The sequence below is a fragment of the Drosophila simulans genome, chromosome X (assembly GCF_016746395.2).
Source record: "Drosophila simulans strain w501 chromosome X, Prin_Dsim_3.1, whole genome shotgun sequence".
Lineage (NCBI taxonomy): Eukaryota > Metazoa > Arthropoda > Insecta > Diptera > Drosophilidae > Drosophila > Drosophila simulans.
This window is the reverse complement of record NC_052525.2, coordinates 21,037,253-21,059,997: the sequence shown is the minus strand read 5'-3', so window position 1 is coordinate 21,059,997 and position 22,745 is coordinate 21,037,253. Positions and strand designations below refer to the sequence as shown.

General features: G+C 43.9%; 5 protein-coding genes across 10 annotated transcripts in view; 3 read left to right on the top strand and 2 right to left on the bottom strand.

Moving 5' to 3' along the window:
- The window catches only part of LOC6726616, a 30,402-nt gene extending 10,994 nt beyond the window's left edge, over positions 1-19,408 (top strand). Inside the window, exons 1-4 of one of the 5 annotated variants that reach the window (XM_039297235.2) lie at positions 10,149-10,329; positions 11,473-11,857; positions 12,012-12,508; positions 12,561-13,183. In XM_039297235.2, coding sequence (XP_039153169.1) covers positions 10,267-10,329; positions 11,473-11,857; positions 12,012-12,508; positions 12,561-12,758 — 1,143 coding nt within the window. In that variant the 5' untranslated portion in view covers positions 10,149-10,266 and the 3' untranslated portion in view covers positions 12,759-13,183. Of the gene's footprint in view, positions 1-10,148; positions 11,858-12,011; positions 12,509-12,560; positions 13,184-19,239 lie in introns of those variants that run through there. The other 4 variants (XM_039297234.2, XM_039297236.2, XR_005544602.2 and 1 more) reach the window with 4 other exon arrangements.
- Positions 1,502-7,827, bottom strand: LOC120285319. Of its 2 annotated transcripts, XM_039297222.2 has the most exons (3): positions 7,690-7,827; positions 3,973-5,357; positions 1,502-1,639 (listed from the first exon to the last, which is right to left on the bottom strand). In XM_039297222.2, exons 2-3 carry the CDS (start codon positions 4,994-4,996, stop codon positions 1,635-1,637), a joined length of 1,029 nt encoding a protein of 342 aa, XP_039153156.1. In that variant the 5' UTR covers positions 4,997-5,357; positions 7,690-7,827; the 3' UTR covers positions 1,502-1,634. The 2 variants fall into 2 exon arrangements, with proteins under 2 accessions (XP_039153156.1, XP_039153155.1); XM_039297221.2 differs by lacking the exon at positions 1,502-1,639 and having other exon boundaries at positions 3,537-5,357.
- On the bottom strand, positions 7,254-8,991 carry LOC123327037. Its single transcript, XM_044923608.1, has one exon. The coding sequence runs from the start codon at positions 8,711-8,713 to the stop codon at positions 7,310-7,312; it is 1,404 nt and encodes a 467-aa protein (XP_044779543.1). The 5' UTR covers positions 8,714-8,991; the 3' UTR covers positions 7,254-7,309.
- On the top strand, positions 13,428-15,595 carry LOC120285321 (NFU1 iron-sulfur cluster scaffold homolog, mitochondrial). Its single transcript, XM_039297240.2, has 3 exons — positions 13,428-13,588; positions 13,648-13,904; positions 14,917-15,595. Exons 1-3 carry the CDS (start codon positions 13,521-13,523, stop codon positions 15,441-15,443), a joined length of 852 nt encoding a protein of 283 aa, XP_039153174.1. The 5' UTR covers positions 13,428-13,520; the 3' UTR covers positions 15,444-15,595.
- LOC6726613 (tektin-3) lies at positions 17,004-19,175 on the top strand. Its single transcript, XM_002107526.4, has 3 exons — positions 17,004-17,509; positions 17,618-18,205; positions 18,374-19,175. Exons 1-3 carry the CDS (start codon positions 17,073-17,075, stop codon positions 18,909-18,911), a joined length of 1,563 nt encoding a protein of 520 aa, XP_002107562.3. The 5' UTR covers positions 17,004-17,072; the 3' UTR covers positions 18,912-19,175.
- Positions 19,409-22,745: the final 3,337 nt, after the last annotated feature.

Below are 22,745 nucleotides of genomic sequence, written 5' to 3'. Positions count from 1 at the left end.
TTCAATGATCGCCGATGTGAAGTAGTCGACGTACGCTTCCAGCCTACTGCAAGTGTCAATGAAAATGTTGAGTTCTACAGTAGCCTCGATGTGTTCTTTAAAGATCCGAATTCTCGCTTGTGGAGACAGCATTTTTTTAACACTTCTAAATAATTGGGCGTCTTCAATCAATGGCAGATGATGGTCAGATAACAGTTCTGTTAGCACTTTCACCCTGATTAGTTGCTGTCTAAAGCCTTTGGAGATCCCAAAATCTATGGCACTTGGAGAGGCAGTTGCACGGTGGGGGTAGCATGTGGCTTCTCCAATTGTGTGTGATGAAATGCCCAGCAATGGCATCTGTCCATCTAAGTGTCGGAGGGCAGTATATTGAGGCAACATTAAAGTTTCCTCTGCTTGCAGTCAGCTGAATAGTTACTTCCTGGATATGATTTTGAGATAGAGTGGCGATGAGAGATATTTGATCTAGCAAGGATCGGCGCCCCCTCGTGTTGTCTGTCATCCGGATGGTTGATAGTATGTAGGGTAAAGCCATTGACCCTGAAGTTTGTCCGGGAGGAGAGTGGGTTTCTGACGAAATTTTGTCTAGTTGGGTATTCTGGTTTCCGACCCACAAACCTCTTTCTTTTCGTTGTTGTTTCCCGTAGAATTTCAATTACTCAATTATATCGAAACATTTTCGAGTTTAAACTAATTAGTGAACACTGCATTTTAAATTCTATTAAATGCGCACGCGCATTAAGTGTAATTGTAGTTCGAAAAATTTGAAGTTATTTTCATGTCTTTTTATTTAAAAAAATGCCTTTCTTCTTATTTAATTTTAAAATTCAAATTGTCACATGTGTATATGTGCACATGTGGAAACGCGAAAAAAACAATTATATTAAAAATGCTGTCTAAGTTTTCTCGTTAAGAATGTTGTTAAAATAGGTGCTGTACAAATTTGACACTAGTTCATCGTCAGTGTACAATTTTCATATTCGTGGACACCGTAAATTGATTTTAGTCAGGCGCTTGTACCGAAGTGAAGAAAAGTTTTGCGACATTATTTGGTATATAAATATATTATCGGATTCCAAACGGCTTGCGAGCTCAGTTAGCTGTCGACTTACATTTCCCTAAGCCTATAAGAATTACAATTTTTAAGAAGTTTTCCTGTTTTGTATTTATAATATTTTAGGTATGCAAGCACACTTAATCTTTGACGTCCTGTTTCGTCTTTGATACAATGTTGTTCAATTTCTTCACTTAGAGGCGTTTTATTTGGTGGACCTCAGTTAAAAAAATTGTACCATTTTATTTCAGATATCCCAATTTAAACATGGATCTGTAGTTTAGTGTAGTGATGTAGTGTATATGTCGGAAAGTTAACTGTTTCGGGGTCCTCTGTTGCCGCGCTCCGCCCGCGAGTCGTACACTTCCTCGGTTGCGACCGAGCAAAATCCGTTAAACTCGCATAACGGAACACAGCGAACAGCGATCAAAAAGAAACGAAGACAAGAACAGCTCGATACGAATTTTATTTATTAGAGATGGAACATAGAAAATAAAAATAAGACTAATAATGATGCGACACGGCCTTCCTGACCAGCACACGTCCTCGTGTGTAATATAAGTTTTGAAATTAAACAAGCTTAATCTAGAAAGATAACATTAAACGTAATTCAGAGTATTAGTAAAGGTTCTCTTTTTTTTTTTTTTTTTAATTTTATTTTTCTTGTTATCGACCAACTCGAGTGACAGAAGTACCAAGAAGATCGTTTGTTATTATTAGCAACACACTAGGACAATTCAACCCGCCACGCCGCCAGTCACCAGACATCAAATAAGTCAACACAGTAACACGTGTACCTACTAGCACTGGCAACTTGGCGACGTTGCATGTGTCCCCAATCTCGCATTGAAATCCATCAATGCCTCTCATTCACTTGAGTCTTCAAACAACTCAGTAACTTTTCGCTTACATTGGCATCCACCAACGGATTTCTAACGTCTCTTTCAACGTTTTCATCCACATTGGAATCCACCAAGGGATTTCTAACGTCTCTTTCAACGTTTTCATCCACATTGAAATCCACCAAGGGATTTCTAACGTCTCTTTCAACGTTTTCATCCACATTGGAATCCACCAAGGGATTTCTAACGTCTCTTTCAACGTTTTCATCCACATTGGAATCCACCAAGGGATTTCTAACGTCTCTTTCAACGTTTTCTTGATCATCACATAGATCTAACTCTTTGGGGATCTCCTCTGTTGGCATACTGCGCAAAGCTTCATGTGGGTACTTATAAGTCCGCTTATTAGTTAAAGATTTTAAAATATAACGATCTCCCTCAAGTACCTCTGTCACGAGGAAAGGTCCTTTATATTTTTGGTCTATATTCTATGTCAAAGTCGAAGGACTGCATATATGCCCACCAACGGTGTACTCTCGGCGTTAGTTCAGTCTTGTTGCGAGTAGCTTTTAGAGAATTACAGTCTGTAAAAACAACAAATCGTCGTCCGTGTAAATAGTGACGAAAGTGTCTCATGGAGTTATACACAGCTAAAGTTTCAAGCTCGTACGAATGATATCGAGATTCCGTCAAGGATGTTTGTTTGCTGTAATACTCAACTACACGACGTTTATTATCTATTTTGTGGAGTAGAATTGCTCCGTAGCCATCCATACTGGCATCTGTATGCAGTTCAATGGGATGCCGAGGATCGAAGATAACAAGGACGGGCTCATCTGTAAGCAATTTAGTGACTTTTTGACGAATTTGTTCGTGTTCAAGTTTCCATTCAAATATTTTGTTTTTGCAGGTCAGTCTATATAAGGGTCTCATGATTTCTGAAAACTTTGGCACAAACTGCCTAAAATAAGAGGCTAGGCCAATAAATTGTCTTACTTGGGTAACAGACTGCGGAGGCGGTAAAGCGACTAATGCTTTTATCTTAGAGGGATTTGGTCTTATTTCGCCCTCTTTTACCACAAACCCCAGATATTCAACGCAAGATTTCAGGAATGAACATTTTCCGATATTAAAAGAAAACCCAGCCTGCGATAATATTTTCAAAACTGTCCTTAACCTTACAAAAGCTTCTTCTTTTGTTTCTGCGATAATCATTATATCGTCCATATAAACGATAACGTAAGAGTGGGCAAGCTCACCCAAAGCTTTCATAACTGCACGCTGGAACACGGATGGGGCATTCTTTAACCCGAAGGGCATAGTTAGAAATTCGAATTGGCCGTCAGGTGTCACAAAAGCCGTGCGCTCAATTGAATTTGCGTGAATAGGTATCTGATGAAACCCGCTGGCCATATCCAAGCAACTAAAGAAACTTGCTCCACACAACCTAGATATTTGGTCACTAATTAGTGGTAAGGGATATTTCTCTGCAACTGTGTTTGTATTTAGTTCGCGGTAATCCACGCAAAGACGATCAGAACCATTTTTCTTTTTAACGAGTAAAACTGGACTGGCGAACGGTGAGCTGCTAGGACGGATGATGTTAGCTAACAGCAGCTCATTAACCTTGTTTCGGACAATTTGTTTTTCCTCTATACTAAGTCGGTACGGTCGTCTGTGTACAGTTTTTATTGGATCAATTAAGCGTACTTCTAATTCGCCAGTTGTAACACGAACTACTACTCAAAGCAGATAGGGTTTGCACAGACCTTGTTTTACATAACTCTATTTTATCTATTGTTATAGTAGCACTAAATCCCTGACTTAAAATTTCGCGTCCAATTATAATATTATAATTAATGCAATCATTAAGAATTACGTGAAAAAGCACTTCGAGACAGTAGCCACTTATTGTTACGTTTGACAAAATTTGTAATGTACTGGTAACAGTATTATTTCCGATACCCTTTAAAACTACAATGTTGTTAATTCGTGTGCCCGAGAGTTGGGTGGACACAGATTCTCTTACAAGTGAGCATTCGGCTCCAGAGTCGAAATAAAATGGATACGACTCACCAGATGATATCAATGTCCCAATTGGCTCGACTACGTGACACACGTTGACACGCTTCTCGTCGGCTTTAGTTTGGTTTGACAACGATTGTCTTGCAGGGCAAGCTGACGCTATATGCCCCTGGTTTCCACATCTATAGCAAGTAATTGACCCAGGTTTAGAGTCAGATAAGCGCCCAATACTCGAACTAGATCCTTGTTGATTCTTTAAGTTGTTTTTCATGGAGCGGCAGTCAGCTATCTTGTGGCCAATTTTTCCACAAAAGTGGCACTCAACATTTGGGTGTAGGCGAGCTCTTTTGCTGGTAGAATTTTCTGGAACGGGATGGTCCTTCCTCTTGCCATACGAAAACGCTCTTAGCTCGTTCTGCAACTCGTTGCGTGTTTTGACAGTAGTTGTGAACACAGTGCGTTGCAGCCTACCATCTATATTTGCAGCATGTGCCAGGGCAACAGACACTGCGATTTCTTCTGCGGTCATAGACTTCCATTTTGCCATAAGTGTTGTTATTAATCGGCTACCATACAGCGCAAGACATTCGCCGTCGTTTGGCCGCCCGTTTAATACATTAAAGACTGTTGCTGCTGGCGTCTCATTGCCTTCATACTGCTGAAGGAACATTTCTTGGAATTGGCTCCAAGTCATTCCGGCGAAACAAATTTGTGACAGCCAATTAGAAGCACTGCCCTCCAATGATTTGGTTAAGGCCATGAGCAAAGCACTGCCATCCAGAGGATTTTCTCCTACAATAAGGTCCACTGTAGAGCACCAAGTGGCTGCACTTGAACCGGCGGACTCAGGGTTGAACTTGGGTAGTACAACTACTTGTGTAGTCTGCGAGCCCCTCACGGCATTTACAATTTCCAATAGATTACGATGCTGCATTTCTAAAATTGTGGACAGGCGATCATCAGTGATGGCTTGGGGCTGAGGCGATCCCACTTCTGATGTCGGAAAGTTAACTGTTTCGGGGTCCTCTGTTGCCGCGCTCCGCCCGCGAGTCGTACACTTCCTCGGTTGCGACATATTCACGCGTCTGCTTTTTCAGAGTTTTCAAACATAAGTGACCCGCGTACATTTCAACATCGCTCTATCTCGCTTGATACATGCTGGTCCGAACTCACCACAGGACAAGCATTTGTCTCACTCTAACGCATCGTCGAACCGAGGCTATGTAGAACAGAGCAAAATCCGTTAAACTCGCGTAACGGAACACAGCGAACAGCGATCAAAAAGAAACGAAGACAAGAACAGCTCGATACGAATTTTATTTATTAGAGATGGAACATAGAAAATAAAAATAAGACTAATAATGATGCGACACGGCCTTCCTGACCAGCACACGTCCTCGTGTGTAATATAAGTTTTGAAATTAAACAAGCTTAATCTAGAAAGATAACATTAAACGTAATTCAGAGTATTAGTAAAGGTTCTCTTTTTTTTTTTTTTTTAATTTTATTTTTCTTGTTATCGACCAACTCGAGTGACAGAAGTACCAAGAAGATCGTTTGTTATTATTAGCAACACACTAGGACAATTCAACCCGCCACGCCGCCAGTCACCAGACATCAAATAAGTCAACACAGTAACACGTGTACCTACTAGCACTGGCAACTTGGCGACGTTGCATGTGTCCCCAATCTCGCATTGAAATCCATCAATGCCTCTCATTCACTTGAGTCTTCAAACAACTCAGTAACTTTTCGCTTACATTGGCATCCACCAACGGATTTCTAACGTCTCTTTCAACGTTTTCATCCACATTGGAATCCACCAAGGGATTTCTAACGTCTCTTTCAACGTTTTCATCCACATTGAAATCCACCAAGGGATTTCTAACGTCTCTTTCAACGTTTTCATCCACATTGGAATCCACCAAGGGATTTCTAACGTCTCTTTCAACGTTTTCATCCACATTGGAATCCACCAAGGGATTTCTAACGTCTCTTTCAACGTTTTCTTGATCATCACATAGATCTAACTCTTTGGGGATCTCCTCTGTTGGCATACTGCGCAAAGCTTCATGTGGGTACTTATAAGTCCGCTTATTAGTTAAAGATTTTAAAATATAACGATCTCCCTCAAGTACCTCTGTCACGAGGAAAGGTCCTTTATATTTTTGGTCTATATTCTATGTCAAAGTCGAAGGACTGCATATATGCCCACCAACGGTGTACTCTCGGCGTTAGTTCAGTCTTGTTGCGAGTAGCTTTTAGAGAATTACAGTCTGTAAAAACAACAAATCGTCGTCCATGTAAATAGTGACGAAAGTGTCTCATGGAGTTATACACAGCTAAAGTTTCAAGCTCGTACGAATGATATCGAGATTCCGTCAAGGATGTTTGTTTGCTGTAATACTCAACTACACGACGTTTATTATCTATTTTGTGGAGTAGAATTGCTCCGTAGCCATCCATACTGGCATCTGTATGCAGTTCAATGGGATGCCGAGGATCGAAGATAACAAGGACGGGCTCATCTGTAAGCAATTTAGTGACTTTTTGACGAATTTGTTCGTGTTCAAGTTTCCATTCAAATATTTTGTTTTTGCAGGTCAGTCTATATAAGGGTCTCATGATTTCTGAAAACTTTGGCACAAACTGCCTAAAATAAGAGGCTAGGCCAATAAATTGTCTTACTTGGGTAACAGACTGCGGAGGCGGTAAAGCGACTAATGCTTTTATCTTAGAGGGATTTGGTCTTATTTCGCCCTCTTTTACCACAAACCCCAGATATTCAACGCAAGATTTCAGGAATGAACATTTTCCGATATTAAAAGAAAACCCAGCCTGCGATAATATTTTCAAAACTGTCCTTAACCTTACAAAAGCTTCTTCTTTTGTTTCTGCGATAATCATTATATCGTCCATATAAACGATAACGTAAGAGTGGGCAAGCTCACCCAAAGCTTTCATAACTGCACGCTGGAACACGGATGGGGCATTCTTTAACCCGAAGGGCATAGTTAGAAATTCGAATTGGCCGTCAGGTGTCACAAAAGCCGTGCGCTCAATTGAATTTGCGTGAATAGGTATCTGATGAAACCCGCTGGCCATATCCAAGCAACTAAAGAAACTTGCTCCACACAACCTAGATATTTGGTCACTAATTAGTGGTAAGGGATATTTCTCTGCAACTGTGTTTGTATTTAGTTCGCGGTAATCCACGCAAAGACGATCAGAACCATTTTTCTTTTTAACGAGTAAAACTGGACTGGCGAACGGTGAGCTGCTAGGACGGATGATGTTAGCTAACAGCAGCTCATTAACCTTGTTTCGGACAATTTGTTTTTCCTCTATACTAAGTCGGTACGGTCGTCTGTGTACAGTTTTTATTGGATCAATTAAGCGTACTTCTAATTCGCCAGTTGTAACACGAACTACTACTCAAAGCAGATAGGGTTTGCACAGACCTTGTTTTACATAACTCTATTTTATCTATTGTTATAGTAGCACTAAATCCCTGACTTAAAATTTCGCGTCCAATTATAATATTATAATTAATGCAATCATTAAGAATTACGTGAAAAAGCACTTCGAGACAGTAGCCACTTATTGTTACGTTTGACAAAATTTGTAATGTACTGGTAACAGTATTATTTCCGATACCCTTTAAAACTACAATGTTGTTAATTCGTGTGCCCGAGAGTTGGGTGGACACAGATTCTCTTACAAGTGAGCATTCGGCTCCAGAGTCGAAATAAAATGGATACGACTCACCAGATGATATCAATGTCCCAATTGGCTCGACTACGTGACACACGTTGACACGCTTCTCGTCGGCTTTAGTTTGGTTTGACAACGATTGTCTTGCAGGGCAAGCTGACGCTATATGCCCCTGGTTTCCACATCTATAGCAAGTAATTGACCCAGGTTTAGAGTCAGATAAGCGCCCAATACTCGAACTAGATCCTTGTTGATTCTTTAAGTTGTTTTTCATGGAGCGGCAGTCAGCTATCTTGTGGCCAATTTTTCCACAAAAGTGGCACTCAACATTTGGGTGTAGGCGAGCTCTTTTGCTGGTAGAATTTTCTGGAACGGGATGGTCCTTCCTCTTGCCATACGAAAACGCTCTTAGCTCGTTCTGCAACTCGTTGCGTGTTTTGACAGTAGTTGTGAACACAGTGCGTTGCAGCCTACCATCTATATTTGCAGCATGTGCCAGGGCAACAGACACTGCGATTTCTTCTGCGGTCATAGACTTCCATTTTGCCATAAGTGTTGTTATTAATCGGCTACCATACAGCGCAAGACATTCGCCGTCGTTTGGCCGCCCGTTTAATACATTAAAGACTGTTGCTGCTGGCGTCTCATTGCCTTCATACTGCTGAAGGAACATTTCTTGGAATTGGCTCCAAGTCATTCCGGCGAAACAAATTTGTGACAGCCAATTAGAAGCACTGCCCTCCAATGATTTGGTTAAGGCCATGAGCAAAGCACTGCCATCCAGAGGATTTTCTCCTACAATAAGGTCCACTGTAGAGCACCAAGTGGCTGCACTTGAACCGGCGGACTCAGGGTTGAACTTGGGTAGTACAACTACTTGTGTAGTCTGCGAGCCCCTCACGGCATTTACAATTTCCAATAGATTACGATGCTGCATTTCTAAAATTGTGGACAGGCGATCATCAGTGATGGCTTGGGGCTGAGGCGATCCCACTTCTGATGTCGGAAAGTTAACTGTTTCGGGGTCCTCTGTTGCCGCGCTCCGCCCGCGAGTCGTACACTTCCTCGGTTGCGACATATTCACGCGTCTGCTTTTTCAGAGTTTTCAAACATAAGTGACCCGCGTACATTTCAACATCGCTCTATCTCGCTTGATACATGCTGGTCCGAACTCACCACAGGACAAGCATTTGTCTCACTCTAACGCATCGTCGAACCGAGGCTATGTAGAACAGAGCAAAATCCGTTAAACTCGCATAACGGAACACAGCGAACAGCGATCAAAAAGAAACGAAGACAAGAACAGCTCGATACGAATTTTATTTATTAGAGATGGAACATAGAAAATAAAAATAAGACTAATAATGATGCGACATATATATGTTTGTATTGAGTTCTCTGTAGTCCAGGATCACAAAACGAGTCGTGCTGTCCCATGGTCTTTTGTCCTCGCGAACCTTAAAGGCTAGTTGGGCAAGCCTGTATGCCTATGCAGCGCAGGTTGACTACTGCTTAAATTTTCGTAAAATAATAAAATCCGTCCGTATGAATTTCTAGATCTGAGGAACTATAAAAAGTCAGGGCGTTGAGACTTATGCTCCAGATTCTAGAGCAGTTGATGCAGCAAGTTTGTCCAAAACTGCCATGCCAACCCTTTTTAAAAATGTTCCCATTTTTTTCTGAAAATTATTTGTCTTGGCACTTTCTATAGATGTGCAAAAAGAATGTCGAAAATTCTCCATCGAACTACCCCTATCTGAGTTACAGGTATCTTACCTTACTTTGACGAATAATAATATTTGTTTAATATATGAAAAATATTAAAAACTGGGCGATTAATCCCAACCCAAATAGTTAATTCACTTAATTCGGTGTTCATTTTCATAAATTCGCATACTTTCCTATTGCTGTGGTTGAGGAAACGCAAAACTCTTGTTAAAACAGTGTGAACACCTTTTCTGTTTTTCGTTGATTGGAACCTTATAGATTTTGCCCACGCTGTGGACTGCCAAATTGTGTTTGCAAGTCATGAAAACGATGAGTCTAACTCGTCGTGTGTGCACAGTGTCTTCAGCTTAAATATTTTAAAAGTACTATACATTTGTGGTCAAAAAATAAACCACGATCATAACAAAAATTTTGTGCGTTAAATTAATAATTTTGTTGCGGGTATGGTTTGAGTTTTAGACTATTCTTTTACTATATTCAAATGTAAGTCAGTCACAACAAATTGAGGGAATTAACATGCACACGCTCTAAAAGCTATAAATTTCTCAAGAAATACAGAAATACTGTTGCAATTTTTAATTTTCGCATTAATTTTTAGACACTTCAAATAGGCATATTCGTGTTATTTTTATATTATTGTTAATTATTTTAGAAAAAAATCAGTTGTCTGCGCTCATTTTCCGCCGTCTTTCTATCCCTTCACTTGGTTATATTACTACGGTCAGTGTGAAATGTCTATAATATATTTAATACAAGAATCGATTTTCAAAATATGTGAAACAAATATCGATATATTCTGATATATGCATTACTTCCCTATTTAGGCTTTTCCCATCAGCGCAGTAAGCTTATCTCTGTGATTTGAACAATGAAAAATTAAATTACAAAAACGAAAAAATCAAGATGGAGGGAAATCTTCGTCCACTCGCGATAAACAACAAGCCATTTGTCTTTGGAGGCATTTACGTAAGAATCTACATTTTTTCCAAGTGTGTGCAGGAGTGTGAGTTTAAACTTCCCTGTGAAGAGATGTGTTCCTAGTGTTCCTAGATCACGAAAACAAAAACCATTGTTGGACTCATCCATATTTGATTTGTGAAATAACAAAGTTTTCGATTTTATTTCTATAATTTGCAGCGCACAAAGTGAAAGTGTGTGTATTCATTACAATTGTGAACTCATTTGCAATAGCCACTAAAAGCGGGTTAATCGAAAGTGCAGAGTCTGCACTGCAGATCGTTGTCCGAATTCCACCAGCATCCACAATGCACCCTCCAGCCCACCACCACCTCTTCCATTGCATTTTTATCCCACCCATTTGGTCATTGCACTCATTCCACTCCGCTCGTCCTTTCGAACAGCTAGAGATCGCCAGCACTACGATAGATTCATGCTTGACTTGCGGTTATCGCTAACTTTTATGGCTACTGAAAATGGATTCACCCAAAATTGTAACTAAAATTATTAGTTTTGCGTCAGATAGCAATGCCCATTCACTCCACCGAAAGTGCCCGAAACGAGCCGGCGACCATGAGCTCAGCCGATGACCGAAGGATCCCCATAACTATACTATTCCAAGTCCAAAATGAATTCGTGTTTGATTTGTTTCTTACTAAAATAGAAAGAAAAAATTTAACTTATTTTAGAATTGTGTAACTTATAGAGCACTAGTCATTAAAAATTGATCTATTTTTGCATATCGGAGAAAATTGTATTAGAATTAGAATTTGATTTTCTCGAACCTCGCTGCAACAGAATACATTAGCGAAAAATTAACTCACCATGAGACTGCATTTATTTGTTAATCGGACTCTGCTGTTTTTAACCCCTTAAAATGAATGAGGGAATTGTTACCCTACCCTAGATCCAAATTCGCTGGGCAGGTGGCTCCGCTGGTGCAGAGCTTCGTTTCGGGGCACTTGGGTCGCAGGAATGGCCATGGCTATTTCCGGAACTATGGTTTTAAGTTGACCAGCCGACCACCCTGACGCTTCCGGGTAACTTGACGACTTGATGGTTTCCGTTGGCCAGCGAGTCGCTTTTCTGTCGACCCACTGGACCAGCCCGTTGCCTTTGCTAACTAATCGGTTAACTCTTTCGCAAACGCAGAATCCCAATGGCACCGTCAAGACTTTGATCCAAATGCCGTTGCAGGCCGCCAATGTCCAGGAGCAAAAGTCTCCTCCGGTGGCTTCATATCCGACACCGGCCACTCCGGTGGCTGTTCAGTCGCCACCGGACGCATTATTGGCTGTGAAGCCTCCATCGGCTCCTGTACCTGTTCGAGTGTCGAACTCTTCCGTCCAGCACCAGAATCCGGATGCAGATTCGAAGCTGCCCTTGCCAGTTATAATCAAGGAGGAGCCGATCTCTGTCGACGATAAACCGTCCGTCGATATTATAGAGGAAAATACCAGTTCCAGTACCAGTGCCATCGGCATCGGGGGCAAGATCCCATTTATAAATATCTTCCAAAACCGCAAGAAGTCGTCTGGTAAGCATGAAATCCTTTGGTGATCAGATTTCCCAGACTTTTCACACACACACAGGAATCACTAGAATTCTTATGAAAGGACAGACTGGAAATTACTTAACAACTTTAAATTTATTTTTTAAAATAACATATATGTCTTCTAACTCGATCGTAGAACGCACTCGGGACAAGAAGCTGCGACAGAACCGCCAGCTGCGCGAGTCCATGCTCCCCAAGAACGCTCTGATGGCCCTCAAGGAGGTTAAGGGCGTGACCATCAGCGATTTCACCATCGTCAGCAATACCTACGGGGGATTCACGGCCGTTGTCACTGTGAACTCGACTCAGTACGTGGGCAAGGGTACCTCGGAAATGACAGCCAAGAACGCGGCCTGCGAGGAGGCTTGGCGCGATTTTATAATTGCAAAGATGACCCCCAAGCCGCCCGGTATTCACAAGGTGGAGACGGATACCAACGAAGATGAGGCCGATGCTCCGGATGATGATCTGCCCATGTTGAATCTGGCTTCGTTTGCCATCTACAAGCTGTTCGCGGAGTGGGAGCGCAGGGGCTATGTCGTACCCAAGATGTACCCTTCGGCCAATGCTGCCCAGCGTACGGAGCTACCCTTTGGCTGGGAGACCATGCACCCGGCGAGCATTCTTTGCATTGTAGGCCAGCTTACCTCACTATATTGACTGTCAGTAATCAATTCCCCTGCAGATGCGCCCGGGACTCAACTACGTGGACTACGGATTATCTTGGCACAAGGTCACTTACATGCAGCATATGGGAATCACGGTGGACAACCAGAAGTTCCACGCCCACGGCAGATCCAAGAAGATCGCCCGTCGAAACGTGGCCGTGAAAGTGTGCAACTCTCTATTCGGCACAAACTTCACCTACGACGACAGCGCTTAAGACACCAACTCCAGCCGCAGACTCCAACTGCCGACAGCAACACACCTCGCCAACACGCCTCTCTTAACGGCCAGCAATCAGAAGATTGCGACCCTGACGCCAAATGCGCAGCTTTAAGAATTCCTTCTCTGTGAAGGTGAAGAGGCATATTAAACAAGAATTTACCAATTTAGCTTGCATTTGGAACAGCTCTTACTTATGAATTTTTAGGTGGGCCGCAGCCGTTTTCAACCACGAGTAATCTTGAACTGCAAGATTATCCGAATAATTTTAACGCAAGGTTCCTTGGTAATGCTGATTAATTTTTTCCGTGTATTTTGTTATACACTGTTGGCTTGTTTTTTTTTTTATTATGAAATCGCTTCCACAGAAGAGCATTTCGGTGGCAGATTGGGTATAAAATAAAAATTTTGCTTACCAGTGAATTACATTTGTTGTCGTTAACTAGATAGAGCAATATTAATTTTAGGTCTTGAGTGGTAAATTACTTGATTTTTAAAAACATGAACACATTAAATACAAGTATTGAATATAAAATTGTCAAGTGTATTCTGATTTGTTGCGCTCATACTTGCGAGTATTGGTTCAATGTTGCCCAATTATAAATTTTTTAGTAAAACGGTATCGCAGCAGGGTTTTGGTCCGTGCTAGTTGGCTATTCTGGCTTCCCACCATAAACTAATCGAACAGCGTTGGCAACCCTTCAGCAGCTGTTAGCTGACTTTTCGTTAGTTTTTATTATCAAACGCAAAAGCGAACGACATGTCGAAATTTCTGTCCCAAGCGGCTATAAATACGCTGCGAAACACGCGCCTGGGGTCGCGACAACTGTAAGTACTCCACGATCACCCGATGCCCACAGGAGTAACCCATTGCCGCTGTTCTCCAGGGTGCGCAGTTTTGCGGGCATCTCTAACACGCGTAACCATCGCGGAGCGGGTCACCAGGAATGGGGATGTGGTCAGTCTGCGGAACGCGGGCTGCTAGAGTTGCGGATGCCGGTGGCGTGCAGAAGGAGCATGTTCATCCAGACCCAGGACACTCCGAATCCGGAGAGCTTGAAGTTCCTGCCCGGCGTGGACGTCCTGGGAAAGGGGAACACGTACGACTTCCCCCACGGAACCACCGCCCACAGCAGTCCTTTGGGTGAGTAAGGATCCACGTGCGGCTCCCTGGGTATCCCATAAATCGGTTCTCGGGTGGCCGAAAAGATCACATTGCTGTAAAGGTCCAGTTTTTCTGATTGCCTCCAAAATAGGCGGTTATCTTTTAGCAGAGAGATACTTGATGCTTCCACCCCGAAATTGATGCAATACGTAGGCAGTTTGTGAAGGAAGCGCTATATCTTCAATGGTAGAGCTCAAGGTGGATCTGGTGGCGTTCTTCAGTGTTCTTAGCAAACTAATTTAAATTTGAAAATACTATGCTTTCATTAATTTGAAGTAGTTTTGGTTTGGTAGGGAGTGTAGGGAAAAACTGGACATTTTTATAATATTCATTCTTGAAAAAGAATGAAAAGGTGCAAAATAATGTAACCTGGGTAATTCAGTTAGAAATTAATCAATATATATAAATACAATTTACATTACTAGCACTATCAGTATATATATATACTGATGATGAAAAATTGAGTATTACTTATTACGTTCCTGGCTGTTTACAAATTCTTAACGCACAAAGTCGCAGAATTTAGATATTTCTACTGCCACCCATAATTAAAAATGTAAAGAATTATCTAAATAATCACAATTTAATTATTTCAGATTTTAAAACAGCCTCTCGAAGTGCAACCATTTAGCTTGTTTTTTAAATGCCTATTTCAATATGTGCAATAATTTATTTTTTTTAGTTGTTCTAAAAATGGTTTAAAAACAAATTCGTTCTAAAAAAAAATGGGGTTTTGTGAACACATTCTTGTAGGTTCTAAAGTGTTGCGTCTCTATCTAATTAAAGCGCAACTAGTTTGCGCACAACAAGTGGAAGCACTCCATCTGGAGGCCATAATACTGAATTGTTAGATGTTCTTGGAAACCAAACATTTTTGTTAGATCCACAAGATTAATAATGCATACGGCCGATCGTTGTAACTTTCCAGTTTTTGATATTATATAATCCTAATGAAATGTACTTCTATTTGTAATTATCACTGGATCCGCAGCCAAATTGCTGTTCCGCGTGGAGGGCGTTAAGGGCGTGTTCTTTGGCTCCGATTTCATCACCATATCGAAGCAGGAGGGCGCCGAGTGGAGCCTGATTAAGCCAGAGGTGTTTGCCGTCATAATGGACTTCTTTGCCAGCGGCTTGCCAGTCCTCAACGATGCCCAGCCCAATGCGGACACCGAGATTCTCGAGGATGACGACGAGACGGTGATGATGATCAAGGAGCTGCTGGACACGCGCATCCGGCCAACCGTCCAGGAGGACGGTGGCGACATCGTCTTCATGGGCTACGAGGCCGGCGTAGTCAAGCTAAAGATGCAGGGCTCCTGCTCCTCCTGCCCCAGCTCCATTGTGACGCTGAAGAACGGCGTGCAGAACATGCTGCAGTTCTACATACCGGAAGTGGAGTCCGTTGAGCAGGTCTTCGACGAGGCAGACAGGATGATCGACAGCGAGTTTGAGCGCTTCGAAAAGAACCTTAAGACGCTCAAGCAGCAGGGGCCCAGTGGCGGCGGTCCCCATTAGAGGGACTTATTTTAATGTCCCTGCTTACGGTGCTAATTCTCTAGTGAAGCCAATAGTTAGTTGTATACATAAGGTACATGTAGTTGATTGTTTAAATAAATCTACGGCTTTAAGCTTAACTGTTAGTGCATGAACTGATGTACAGAAACTCATATTCGAGCTTTGATCTTTGGGGTTACAAAGGAAATTTACACTTGTTTAAACTGTTAAAATTTCTTTGAGCAAATTTAAATTTATAAATAACTCCTTTAAATTCCCTCTTTAATGGCAAAAGGTGCCTCATTTATAAATGGATATTTAGATATTAAAAAAGAAGGGAATATAAGAACGTCCCACTAAGAATATCTATTCAATGCATTCATTCAATACTATTGAAAATGTGGGTTCGATAAGGATAAGGTCTTCAAGCTAATCAATTGAAAACCAACAGCCTAATTAATTCGGCACTAAGCAAGGTCAATAATTGAGAAACTAACTCAGTGGGGCCTACGGCCCAGTCTGACCCTCATTGGCAAGTGGGTCAATAACCCGTGTCATTGCCATCGATTCCACAAATCGTTGAAGGAACCCATTGCCAGGCGATACCGTTGCCAGGCTACCGTTTAATCAATAAGCCCGCCAGAGAAGAAGCCACCGAGCGCGGGCGCTGGGACCATTCTATCCATAGCCGCAGGACCGCACAGACCCAAAGGAAAGGGATCTCCGAGGAAGAGAAGTGGTAATATATCAAGTCCGTCGACCAATGCTCTGCTGGGCCAACGAGGATCACTATCTGAGCCAACGCTACCCGAATCCACAGCAAAAGGCGCCAGAAACGCTCAAGAACCTGCTGTTGCGATCCAGTGTACCGATAGTGAGTGCTCCAAACCCCGAGTAGGACTCACGTTTCGCCGGCACCATGGCACCGCTCAAGGGGCAGGAGGTGCTCAAGTTCCACAAGCACTCCTACCTCGAGAACCGCATCTTCGATCACCGCCTGGTCAAGGGCAACCTTCTGGACAAGTGGCCCACCGCTGACATGAACGAGTACAACGAGCGCAAGGACCACCGGAACCTCATGGAGTCCTATGTACCACTAACCCATACCATTACCCATTGCACCTATGTATGTATGTATGTAGTTTCGTATCTTGGCATTCATCTACCATAGCAGCACTGAAAAGTAGTGTAGCACCTGGCCAAGATGTAGCTGCTTTAGATGTAGGTGGGCACCCAGAAGGCATATCTATATGTCTGCTTCCTGCATGGAGGACTATCACGTTGATTTCGATATCGCATCAGCCATGTCATTTGATCCTTTTTCGTTCGATATATGGATCGAGCTGGAGTCATGGCACATACCACATTATGCTTTATAGCTTACTTTATTTCTGTTGCAATGCCACTTGGCTAAAATTCGGTGAGCAATCGGAGTAGGCCACTTTTGAACGCTGGGCCCTGTCACCCGGTCACAGTCTGAGATTAGTTTAGTTTACTCCACTCCTCGAACGGGAACGTATCTGTGCTTTTTGAAATCATTCGTTTGTTCCCAACACCCAGTCCAAATTCCAAGTGGCACAAATTACTAGTACTTCACTATCCCAACGATTCGACTTATAACCGATACCATTACCGAAACCTTCGACCGCGATGAGTCACAATGGGGGTGGTGTCGGAGCCGGATCCGGCGGATCGCCCATCCCGCCAACCACGGTCATGTATTCCCAATTGCAGCCATGGAGCCAGGCGGGCGCTCCGCCCTGCATGGAGCCCGTCATGGGGCCTTCGATCCCGCCGAGAGTTGGCGCCGCCTACGAGACGCCCACGAAGCACCCGTGGCGCCCGGCTATGGCCTATGAGCTAATCCAGGTGAAGCATATGCCCGAGCAGCCGGTGACCAACCAGCTGACCAAGCAGTGCTTCCTGCCCAAGGGCATGAAGACGGACGGCATGATATTCCCCAACCTGGTCACCGGATTCGATCGCAATCCGCAGCACGCCGCCCGGGCTGCCCTCTACACGCGGTACACCAGCAACGAGTGGTACAACAACAACATGACCAAGTACTCCGAGTCGAACATGAATCGGTAAGTGGCTAGCTCCTTATTGAAAAGACGTATGACATATGTATGTATGAATATCTGGTACCATACTATTGCAAGAAGGACAACCGCATGATTCATCGTGTCTTTCAGCAACCTCTCGGAGCGCATGCGGAATGACGCAGTGCGTCTGATGCGGGAGACGGACGAGAAGGCCACCTCGGGCCAGAGGGACGCCGGCCGAAGGCTAGGCGAGCGCATCACTGACCTGACTTTCTGGCGCAACGAGCTGAACGCGGAGCTGGAGAAGCTGATCGCCGAGATGTCGGACATCAACGAGCTGCAGCGGCAGTGCGGCAAGGCGCTCCTCGACCTGGAGATACCGCTGCACATCGCCCAGGAGTGCCTCTTTCACCGTGAGTCGCGCCAGGGCACGGAGAAGGTGCATGACATCGTAGAGAAGGCCCTTCTCGTGGAGATCAACAACTTGAGGAACTCCCGTGACCGCCTGGGCGGCCTGCACGAGAAGATCTCGAAGCAGGCCCTCGACTGCCGTGGCGCCCAGCATCTCCTCGAGGACGATGTGTCGCACAAGGAGTCCTCGCTCGGCATCGACTCCATGTGCCACCAGCTGAACAACCACAGCCGCGGCATCACCTACTACGGCGGCATCGAGAAGTTCGATCCCTCGGTCAGCACCCAGGAGTCCTGGGCGCAGGCCAGCAGCGAGCACGTCCGCCGGTGAGTCCATTTGTCTTGTGCCTCGCCTATCGAATACCCATTATTTAGCTTAAAGGAGTAGGAGTAAAGGATGCCTATAGAGGTGATTCGTTCATTAAGCCGAAAGCTAATCAAATTCGCATCCAAAATCGAGATTCTTGTACCCTTTTCAATCCCTTGTTTCCACAGCTCCCAGGCGGAGCGCGCGAAGCTCTCCCAGCTGCGAAGCGATGCCCAGAGTGTGGTCAACTCGGTGGCCACCACCGTGTGGGACTTCTGGAGCAACACGAACAACGCCTTCGATCGCCGCTCGCAGGAGATGGCTGAGGCGAAGAACCGGGTGCAGCTGCACCTGCAGAAGGTCCAACAGGAGCTGTTCGACATGGAGAAGCATCTCTTCCTGCTGCAGAAGGCCATCCAGGACAAGTCCGGGCCGTTAAAAGTGGCCCAGACGCGACTGGAAGCCCGCTCCCACCGCGAGGGCGTCGAGCTGTGCAAGGACCACGCCCAGGACCGCCTTGTCCAAGAGGTGCAGGACATCCAGGGTGCCGTGGAGACGCTGCACCACAAGCTGATGGAGGCGGAGGCCACCCACCAGGGCCTACTAAAGACGCGCTGCACCTTGGAGGTAGATCTGCGCAACAAGGTCAATGCCCTGTTCATCGACAGAGAGAAGTGCATGAGTCTCCGGCGATCCTTTCCGGTCAGCAATCTGATCAAGTACTGATCCGTATCCGTAACCGCACGCCGGGCTCTGGACTCTGGACTCTGCACTCCCACTCGCTTTTCCGCCACCTGTTTTCTTAACTTGGCTTTTCTGTGTGTGTCCACTTCAAGAGCCAAACTGCAGTCTCCCGCTGAAGTACAGTTATCCTTTTTACTGGCACATATGATATACTTTCAAACGGAACAATAGGTGTACTAACTATTCGGAATTATTAGGAGCAAGAATAAAATTAATTTTTAAGTCTATTATATTACATAAACGGAACTGCTGATAGATTACTTTTAATGGGAATCACGGTGGACAACCAAAAGTTCCACGCCCACGGCAGATCCAAGAAGATCGCCCGTCGCAACGTGGCCGTGAAAGTGTGCAACTCTCTGTTCGGCACCAACTTCGCCTACGGCGACACCGCTTAAGACACCAACTCCAACCGCAGACTCCAACTGCCGACAGCAACACACCTCGCCAACACGCCTCTCTTAACGGCCAGCAATCAGAAGATTGCGACCCTGTCGTCAAATGCGCAGCTTTAAGAATTCCTTTTCTGTGAAGGAGAAGAGGCATATTAAACAAGAATTTTCCAATTTTGCTTGCATTTGGGACAGCTCCTACCCATGATTTTTTAGGTGGGCCGCAGCCGTTTTCAACCACGAGTAATCTTGAACTGCAGGATTATCCGAATAATTTTAAAGCAAGATGCTGTGAAGAACTGATTTTCTTACTTCGCTCGCTACGGATTGCAGCGGGTAGCTCAGAGAGTTTGCGCGTTCGTCCCACCAAATTTATGATTTGTGTGATTGCCCGACCAAGGAAAAGCAATGGGTTCTTATTATAGCCGTTATTCTACCGTTTCAAATATAATTTCTTCGGAGATCTCACTACTCCTGCGGCGCTTCTCCTGCAACGCCTTGCCTCCGTGGTACTGCTTGCTCCTTGACGCGGACGACGAGTCGGCCCGGCCGGGACTAGGATGTTATGGTGCAGTGTGTATCGTCCACGGGCGAGGCAACGCTCGGCCTGGGACTACCTTTGCTGGCCACTGACTCCACTGATCCTTACGACACGCCCGATCCTTCTCCTCCACTCCCAGGATCTCCACTTGCTTGTGGTGATCGTCCTTTCGCGTCCTTCGGGCTTCTTGCCGCCCGATGCTTGCCCTGTTCCTTTCCTTCTGACTTGACCGCGCGTTCTCACTTCCGAGCTCCTTCCGTTAACACTCCGACGCTCGGCCTTTTTCCGTACGCGATCTTGCTGTCTCACTAACTGTCTCCTACTCCTCCGCCTTCAGACCCCGTTCCGACTGCGCGCTGACCGCGCGACTCGCGCCGGTACTCTCCTCGACTATCCTCGCGTACGTACTCCTCGCGTGTTGAGACTGACTGCCTCGAGCTGCGCTTCCGCCGTCCCTTTATAGGCCGCCGGGATCCCGTTATTTCCCCTTTTGCGCACGGCCCGTTCGGGTACAAGGTCCAACAGTTGTACCGTTAGTTCACGGTGCGTCCTCTTTGTGCACTCTTGGTTTTGTTTTTTTGAAAACGCTTCCACAGAAGAGCATTTCCGTGGCAGATTGGGTATCAAGTAATAAAATTTTTAATTAAATATTTCAATTTTTAATTGAATTATTAAATTTTTTGTCGTTATCTAGATTAAGCTAAATTAATGTTAGGTCTTGAGTAGTATATTTACTTGGTTTTTAAAAACAAAGACATAAATACATGTTTTGAATACAAAATTGTAAAGTGCATTTTAATTTCTTGTGTTCATACTCATACAGAATCAACACGAAGAATGTTTTTTTTTTTTTTTGAAATCTTTTATTGTTCTGAACTTATGAACTTAATGTGTTGCTTAAAAGATATTATTATGGATACTGTACCTTAATTATAATGTATATGTCGGAAATTCATCATCAAATTCCCTTCATCCTCTTCACTATTCTCGTTGTCTGCGCAACGTTTTCTGGCGTGTGAGCGAGGCATGTCTGTTCTGCTCAATAATCGATCATTGACTGACTCAATCTCTCTTCACAAATTCAGAATTATGCGTAGTTCTTAACTCTAAACGCATTACCAACACAATTTGGAGACCCACTCCAGTCCATATACATCAATACTATTGCACACAGCATTTTTCTGTACGCTTCCGTTATTCCTGCAGACATCTACTTCCCCGCGCTTCTACACACAACCAGACGTTCGGCAGAAACTCTAACGGTTCTCTGCCGCGCATCAAAAGAATAGAAAAGTCGCCTGCATGGCGCGTGCCAAGCAGAAACGCACAATTACATTTGCATGATCTGCGACACGGCCTTCCTGATCTATCACCCGTCCACGTGTGCTAGTAATCCCTTAATATCGATCATCGTTATTAATTCATTAAGTTATTCTTCATTCTTTATTACTTCAAAGCAAACCAATACAAGTATTTAAAACATTTCACTTATTACATTTAAGCCATGAGATCCGGATTACCAACAACTTTCAAGCAATCAATCATAATTTTACACATAAATCGTTAAAGTTCTGGATTTATAATACATTTTTCTACTAGCGCAAAGTTTTTCAAACCGGGCAGTCCATCTTTTGTTAGCCTAGCTCACAGCTTACAACTCGATAATCCGGCCAACATACGTGGCACCCAGATGACGAAGTCTATAAGCCGGCCAGTTAACTCACACCACCAACCGTTACCAAATTTAAGCTTAACTGCAACAAAATGGCGAACCACTTAACTCGGGCACCCATGAGGTAGAGAAAGTCGCATTTGGAATAGGTCCGGAGGTTTACGAATTCTTAGTCGTTCTCAAGATCACAGCCCTCACTGGCGTCTTCTGCGTCTTCATCATCAAACACTGTGGTAATCCTCCTCTCAGGCATACATCGCAAAAATTCATTAGAATATTTATAAGTTCGGTTATTAGTTAATGCTTTGAGTTTATATCGATCTCCTGGTAATACTTCGACCACTACAAGTGGACATTTAAACTTAGGATCTAGGTCGGTCTGATGACGCTCTTCATTTTTAAGCAAAACATGGTCTCCTACCTTGTGTCTTACAATAGAAGCTTTATTTTAATCAAATCTAGCTTTATCAATTTTGGCATTCTTTTCCATGTTACGTTTTGCCATTTCTCTAACCACATCGACAATTTTTGGAACCGGATTCCAAAACAGAAAGTCGACACGAGCCAAACCAATACACATGTTCTCACATGGTCTATACTAAATATCAAATTCAAAAGATTGCAAGTACGACCACCACCTACGAACTCTAGGGGTCGAAAATATGAGACTGGCCCGATAAATAACACTACATGAAAAAATATTTCATATAAACGTTCACATATCAAAACATTGCCCAATATCTGCAAAGTGCTACAAATAGTATTGCTACTAATACCCCTTGAAATAGCTACGTTGCCCATTCTGGATTCAGATAGTCTATGCGTAGTAGCCTCCTTGATGAGTGAAGACTCGGATCCAGAATCAAAACAAAATTGGAACGACTCACCAGATTGCGAAAACGTTCCTACAGGTTGACATCTTTTTTTTGTTTTTGGTACACTACGAACGTCCTGACGATCAGGACATACTGTAGAGATGTGTCCAGCTTTTCCGCAGGTGAAACAAGTCAAAGTAGACCGGTCTTTTCCGGATGGTTGCTTGCCGGGTTGCTGGACGTGCACTGCCATTGTTTTTGATCGACAATCCGCCGTTTTGTAACCAGGCTTTCCGCAGTTGTGACACTCGAAGTAGGACTTAGCTCGTTTTCCTGGCGGCTCTGATGTACCATCGTTTGAAATGTGGCTCGGTCAAATGAATAGGCCTTCAGTTC